This window comes from Neodiprion fabricii, chromosome 2 (assembly GCF_021155785.1).
Source record: "Neodiprion fabricii isolate iyNeoFabr1 chromosome 2, iyNeoFabr1.1, whole genome shotgun sequence".
NCBI lineage: Eukaryota > Metazoa > Arthropoda > Insecta > Hymenoptera > Diprionidae > Neodiprion > Neodiprion fabricii.
In genome coordinates, this window is record NC_060240.1 from 18,227,222 (window position 1) to 18,234,666 (window position 7,445).

Consider the following 7,445-nt stretch of genomic DNA (forward strand, 5'->3'; position numbering starts at 1 on the left):
TCGGGACGTACAACAAGATGTATGTATTTTTAAATTGTACGCGTATACTCGTCAATCGTCAAACGTGAATTGAACTGCGATAGTGCGCACGTATGAAAAGAATTTTCATCAATTCATTGCAGGAAAACTACACTGTAAATTTCCTTTGTGATAAATATATATTGCGTCGCCCGCCTCAGCCCCCTCCAATGTCGCATAGGTACGTATAATATACATTCCGTAATCTGCAATGGAGATGCGAAGGTGCAGAGGTTGGGATTAGCATGAGAGAGAGAGAGAGACAGAGAGAGAGAGTAGGTAGTCAGGTTAGTCGATTGAGATCCGACTCGGACTGGAGAATTATAATATCAGGACAGCCTTCTTTCCGAACCTTGACAACACCCCGATTAGCCCACACATGGCTAAGGTTGAGTTCACGGGCTTTGGATTTGGCTAACTGTAGAAGCTTATGGGTATTTGTTGGAAGCAATTCACTAATGTAGATGCGGTCATCACGGTTCATAGAGAAGATATCACGGACGGTAAGGACCTTTCTAGCTGACACTTTTTCTAGGAGAAAGTCACGAGTTACCGATGATTTCAGGCGAACTACCAGCGATCTCTTGGACACAGCGCTCGAAGTGGAGTTACGAATGTGAGGATCATTAGGCTGGCCCGTTTTGGGTTTCATGACGCGTGAATCAAGAACGTCACCTAAGAGCTGAGAGACACCCAGAGTGGAGAAGATGGCACTCACAATCTCAGAGTCGGATAGGGAGAGCTCCAATGGTAGACCACGAACAACAAATTCCGTTGTAGTAGATGAAGCTGGTGCAACAGATGCCCGTGACAAAGATGCATTCGAGGCAATAAAGGAGGCCAAATCTTGCTTAATTGCAGATGTTTCTTCGACTTGTCGTTGTTTTATTGAGGAGATCTCCTCAGCCGACACGAGAGCTTGGCATTCAACACCCGCAACTCTCGACAAGATTGTGATCTGGGCAGCAAATAGGCCAGCAACATCCTCACGAATGGTGGAAATTGTTTGAATAACTCCGGCCACTGTGCCTTGAATATCGTCATACCGCTGCATCATGTCATGTTTCAAGATTTCAATTTTTTGGTCGAGTTTGGCATCAAAGGCAGTAGTGAGGTCCATTTTGAGCTTATCGATTTTTTTATCAAGTTTAGAGTCTAGGGCCGCCGCATTAGCCTGTAGTTGGAACATCACATCGTCAATAGTGAGGCGAGGTGCAGCAGTAGACGCTGCAGTCGCAGTGGTGGCCATTTCAGTTGCAGTAGTTGGCGCTGCAGCTGCTTGCATCGAGATGGGAAGCTCCAAGTTCAGATGATCAGGTGATGATGTGGGCGAATGCTCGAGTAATGTTGACCGACGTCGCATGCATTGTTCACATTTAAATGATGAAGAGCCAAATTCCATGGGGTCGAAATTATGTGCATATTTAATGCATGTGAGGTGAAAGTCGCGTGAACAAACACCCGCACAGGAGGCAAAAGGCTCTTTACGTTTGACAGCGACATTGCAGATCGCACAGGTTGGAGCCATGGTGATGCAAAGGAGAAGTAATTAATCGCTCGATCAGCGTGTTCGCAAGTAGATAATTTGAGTCTTTGAAGTCCCAGATGACAAGTGAATGATCCGATTATCGACAGAGCTCGTATCGATAATTGCTCAAGAAATGAAAAATGAATCCCGACAGATGGCGCCACCAGTACACAACGGAGAAAAGGCGGGATTGACAGGTGAGCAGAAAGCGTGCCAATGAGTGACCCGAATATTGAGGTTAGGAAAATGAAGATTGATGCCAGTTACAGTGTATTGTTTCCGAGAGATTCCCTAGCGGTTGTCCAATGGGAAGAGGGAAGGTAGCGTTGGTATTATAAACAGCAAATCGTCCGTCCGTCAACTGCCAAGTCGTTCCAGTCGAGAATGTTAGGTTATAGGATACCAGTCTTCAGTTTATTGCCTCATCCCGTAGCTCAAAAGAGAGAGCAACGACGATTTTTAGCTCAAATTTTGCGTGAGCGACGGGGGAGGAAAAAAACCTGGAAGCAGAGCCCGAAAAACGGGCAGGGAAGAGCAGAAAATGGGCAGAAGAGGAGAGCGACAGAAAGTTAAACTGACAGGTACTCACCAATCCAAGAGAGAGAGAGAGAGAGAGAGAGAGAGAGAGAGAGAGACGATATATTGCAAGTAATTTCGTGCCTTCACAAAATAGAAAAGGAACCTCACTTACTTTTTTAAAGTGAAGGGTAAGAATTCTCGACCTCGTAGATAATATATTATTGAATCTTGGTGAGCGGTAAAAGAAATGTAAAACGCATTTTCGGTATCGTTTCGGCCCGGATAGGGGCCCTCCTCAGAACGATTAGTTTTTTTATTCAACTGTCAAGAATAAAAAATGTTTTTATAATATGAAAAATATACAATAAGACATTAATCACTATAGATGTAAAACTATTGAAGCTATTCTCTATTGTAGGTTAGTGGGTACATATTAACTATCTGTTATGGTTATAAAGTGATAAAACTTTGAGAGTAATTTACCTTTTATAGGAAGGAGGATTAAGATACAGTCAGAATCGTCAAATACAATTTGGTGAGCGCAGGTTCTTCAAATAAATGACAATAATCGTTGTCGGCTTCTCCAATTGTTAAAAGTACAGTTGTTAAAAATATGGAAGTAATTAATTAAAAAAACTATTTATCTTCACGGTCCATAAGTCAAAGTATTAAAAAGTTTTAGAGAAAGGGTGTTTGCGCTCGGCATCGATGGCGGTAAGAGATCTTTTACCAACGAGGGTTGTAAATCCTCGTCAAACCAATCGGGAAAGATTTTCGATGCATTGGCTTCCTTGAGACAATTGGGTTTGACTCAAAGATGATTTAATGTTATAAGGTTTTAGTCAACAAATATATTTATTAACAGACTTGAAGTAAATTGAATACACTGTTGAGTTCGGTTGTATGAGATTCACGCTGGGTAGTGAGAAGAAGTTGTGGCAGTGGAGTAAGTTGATCTTCTCTTCGCGTTGGTCGAAACGAATCTGATCTTAAAGGTAGGTTTTAAAAATTAACTAAGTTGCGATGGCCAAAAAACTACTGGAAGGGGTAGGATTGTCCCTTGAGAGAAGGGATGAAGTTTGCTTGGGAGTGGGAGTGAGCACGTGATCCAGAAGCAGAAACGTACATTCCCAATGTGCGATGCACGTGCGGGCGTTTTAGGATACACGTCATAAAAAAACAAGGACGAAAAGTGAAGATTAGAGGATTGGTAGGTAGGCAAAGGTATTTTGGAGTAGAAAGTAGAGAATTTGTTGAGATTGCAAAACTGGCTGCCAGATGTGGCAGACCGGCGTGAGGAGTATCCTTTTTTGCAAATCAGTCGACGCAATTCGTCAATAAGGGATGGGAACTTCCAGCAGTTGAGTAGTTTATGACCTTGAAACGTGACTAAAATGTCCACGCAGAGATTAGGATTAAAGACTGTAAAACGTGAAAAGAATGCCGCTAATTTACAGAGCGGATTCAACAAAGGGTTTGTGGTAGTTAAGATAGTTTAAAACAATGTCCAAACGGTGGTACTGGTATCATTATGACCCTGTTCTCCATGTCTGAACAATTTTTGTTAAACCGTTTGTGTCAACTGGTAAACAACGACTGATGGGAGAATCAAATATGCCCAAGAGTGAAGGTGAACAAGTACAAACAATTATAAAAACATGTGGCATGGGGACAACAAATTTATGTACTTAGTTAAGGTTAAACAATGTGTGCTGTGTGGGAGGTAATCAGTGGTTTGTAAATATTGCTAAGATGTTCAACGTCTTGTCTAAGATTAACGGAATTTGGGTGTCCTGTAATTTTGCACATTTCTAGTAGTAACCGTTTACAATAATTAGGTTCTTCACAAAGGATGTTAGTATTGTCATAGTTAAAAGTATGTTGTTTTTTGATTAATGTTATTCTTGGATATGAAGGTCACAACTCAAAACACTTTTATCGTGTTAACGTTTCGGCCCTGGTGGGGGCCCTCCTCAGAACATTTTATTCAAATATCTGTCACGAACAAAAATAAAATAATGTACAACTAGGTTTTAACAAAATTAGACATAGTGGTATAAATAATATGCAAGGATGTTTGAGCAAGTATGAAAGAGGAATTACCTAGTATGAGATGACACTTCCAATTACATAGAATGCGTGTTGGTAATTAATGAATAAATAGAAACAATAAAAAACAATAAAAACAAAAACCAAAACACACTGCGTTCGCGACACGTAATTCCCACGAATTCATATTTGTTGTTAGTTTGGTAAAATGAAATAAAACACACCGCCGTTATAGGTTGAGTCCAGAGCACATAAGCACAAGTGAAACGTCCAGTGTGTAGTGGGGGGAGGTCGATCTCGATAGTTATCAGAGCAAACGCAGAGTCAACGGGTTAAAAGGAAACCAAAATTTTTGTTAAGGAGGTGAAATCGAGAGCAAGCTCAGTCGGTAATGGACAATTACAATGGTCGTATCACAGAGGTGTAAATATTACTTAGATGTTCTATGTCTTGTTTACGGTTGACAGAATTGGGATGTGCAACAATATTGCACATTTCCAACAGTAGCCTATTGTAATACAACGGTTCGACGTCAATAATGCTGGCTTGAGAATAATTAAAAGAGTGGTCGAAATCGATGGCATGTCTCGTCAATGCAGTATAATTATCCTCGTGTTCATGGATATTGCGTTTATGCTCGGTTATCCTGGTGTCTAGTTGCCTACTAGTTTGGCCTATGTAAGATATGTTGCATTGGTTGCAAGGTATTTTGTAAACTACACCAGAGCGCATACCCAGGGGTAAGGGGTCCTTACCCGAATCAAACATCGAGGATAGATCATGTTCACATTTACCCACAAATTGAATTTTGTACTTAGAGAATGTTCTGTTGAGTGACTCAAACAACCCCGCGACGTATGGGATTTTTGATTGGTTCGTGTAGTAGTTACATCGATATTATTGTTAGGGTTGGTCGATGACAAGATGGAATCGTATTTGAACTGTATATGTTTGTTGAGCAGGCGAGGTGAATAGTCGTTTTTACTTAGTACCTGCTGAATGAAGGACAAATTTTTTTGTGAAATTCCATACTTAAGAGTCGGATCGCTCTGTCAACTGAACAATTAATCGTTCCAATTTTGTATGATCTGGGATGGTAAGAATGGTAATTTAAGTACCTTTGTGACCAAGTAGCCTTATGAAACCAATCAGTTTTAATGAACTGGTTATCATTGATGATCAGGACATCTAAAAAGCTAATTCGGTGATTAGACTCTAATTCAGAGGTAAATTGTAGTCTCGGATGGAAACTGTTGAAGACGGAAAGCATTTCTGCAACTTTATCTGAAGGGACAGCTGTGATTATGTCGTCTACATATCTGAAAAAGAATGAAGGCTTGAAGTCCAGTTTGTTGAGACAATATTGTTCAAGATCATCCAAAACCAAATCCGACAAAATTGGAGAGAGCGGTGAGCCCATCGGTAAACCATAAGTTCGAGCATATATGTTATGATTGAATTTGAATATGGCAGCCTTAAAACATATGTGCAATGCTTTTAAGAGTTCATCAAGTGGGACCGGAATTTTGTCCACCAACTGATGCCAGCGCTGTTTAACAGCGTTGATTGCAAGATCTTGTGGAACATTTGTGAACAATGACACAACATCCGGCGAAACTAAAATATGATCAGGTGGGAGACGAAAGTCCCTAATAGCATTAACCAGAGCAAAACTATCTCTTATACGTGACAAGGGAGGTACGATGTTGTTACCTATACATTGACTGAGGAAACGAGCCAGATTGATAGTCGGACTATCAGTGAAAGAAACTATAATTCTTACCGGTGTATCCGGTTTTTGAATTTTCGGTAGCCCGTAGGCTCTAGGTGGTAGGCAATTAGTTTTTGCAATTTGACGTCTAAGTTGATCAGAGATGAGTATGCTTTTAGACCAATCCGTTGTTAGTTTTTTGACTTCTTGTTGCAAGGTACAGGTGAGATCGTATCTAATAACTTTGTAAGAGTTGTTGTTGGAGAGTTGTTGCAACATTTTATCCTCGTACATTTGTTTGTTCATCACAACAGTCGTGTTTCCCTTGTCAGCTTTCAAGAAAAGTAAGGCCTGGTTGTTATTTTGAAAGATCTTAGTTTCTTTAATTTTGTGAAGGATGTTCTTGTCAGCGTGAAGGGGAGAATGGGTGTTGATGAACTTTTTTATAGTGTTGGTAAAATCTTGGCGGGCCGTATTACGAGAATCAGAAGAAATGAAGGAAATCTTTGATTCGAAATCAGAGATAAGTTTGTTGGTTGGGATGCAGTTAGGCTTAAAAGGAATGCCATATTTGGGTCTCATTTTTAGCACGTCGGTATCATTGACAGGAATATCCGTATTGCTAAGGTCCACGATCCAATTTTCAAAGGTCGAGTCAATTGGATTAGAAGTGGGATGTTTTTTGTTATTAACCAGATTAGCTAACTTGTTGATGTTAGCTGCCTTGTAAGCGTTGAAGGCCGGTTCTAATTTCAGGTATTGTGTGTCGGAGAATTTTTTTGACACTTCAACAGGTAATTCAATTAAAATATCATTCTCAAGCGACAACAAAATATTTTGATATTTGACGATGGTCGCGTGAGCGTCACTGATCTCGAGATTGAGTAACGACCTTTGAAATTTGTGTACATTATGTTGGTAAACAGTACGCGACTTGGACATTTTAAAACTAATAACGTTCGAGATAAGCTTAGGGAATTTTAAATGGGTAGGTAAAATCGATCGTTTCTTGCAGTTTAGAAGAAAGATGCGGTGGTTTTTAAGCTTCAACAGAGACTCGGATATGGTGGCCCAACGTCGCAGCTTCCCCGCCAAAGTCTTTCCATATGCAAGAGAGATATCATGGAAAAAAAAAACACGATAAAAGTGTTTTGAGTTGTGACCTTCATATCCAAGAATAACATTAATCAAAAAATCTTCAAGGTCAAGATAAATCGTCTTCATCATATGTTGTTTTTTGATCACATGTTTGGTTAGAGCAGTATGTCGATCCTCATTGTCTTGTACATTGTGTTTATGTTCTTTGATTCTAGTGTCTAGATGGTGGCCAGTTTGTCCGATATAAACTTGATTGCAATCGTTACAGGGTATTTTGTAAACAACATTAGAACGTTTGCCCATAGGGATCCTATCTTTTCCCGAATCAAAGACAAGTTGTAGGTCTTTTGAATTTTTTTTCCACAAACTTGACATTGTATTTGGTAAATAACATATTCAATGACTCAAAGAGGCCCGATACATATGGAATGGGAATAAATGTAGTGGCTGGTCTATTGTTTTCGTCTGCGGAAGCAGAATCAATATTATTGTCTAGTAGGTCCTTGATATGGAAGCGTCTCT

General features: G+C 40.1%; 1 protein-coding gene across 1 annotated transcript; it reads right to left on the minus strand.

The window, feature by feature from the left end:
- Positions 1-5,099: 5,099 nt before the first annotated feature.
- LOC124174742 lies at positions 5,100-7,226 on the minus strand. The gene is made up of 3 exons (XM_046554169.1): positions 6,989-7,226; positions 5,233-6,610; positions 5,100-5,106 (listed from the first exon to the last, which is right to left on the minus strand). Exons 1-3 carry the CDS (start codon positions 7,224-7,226, stop codon positions 5,100-5,102), a joined length of 1,623 nt encoding a protein of 540 aa, XP_046410125.1.
- Between the last annotated feature and the right edge of the window lie 219 nt (positions 7,227-7,445).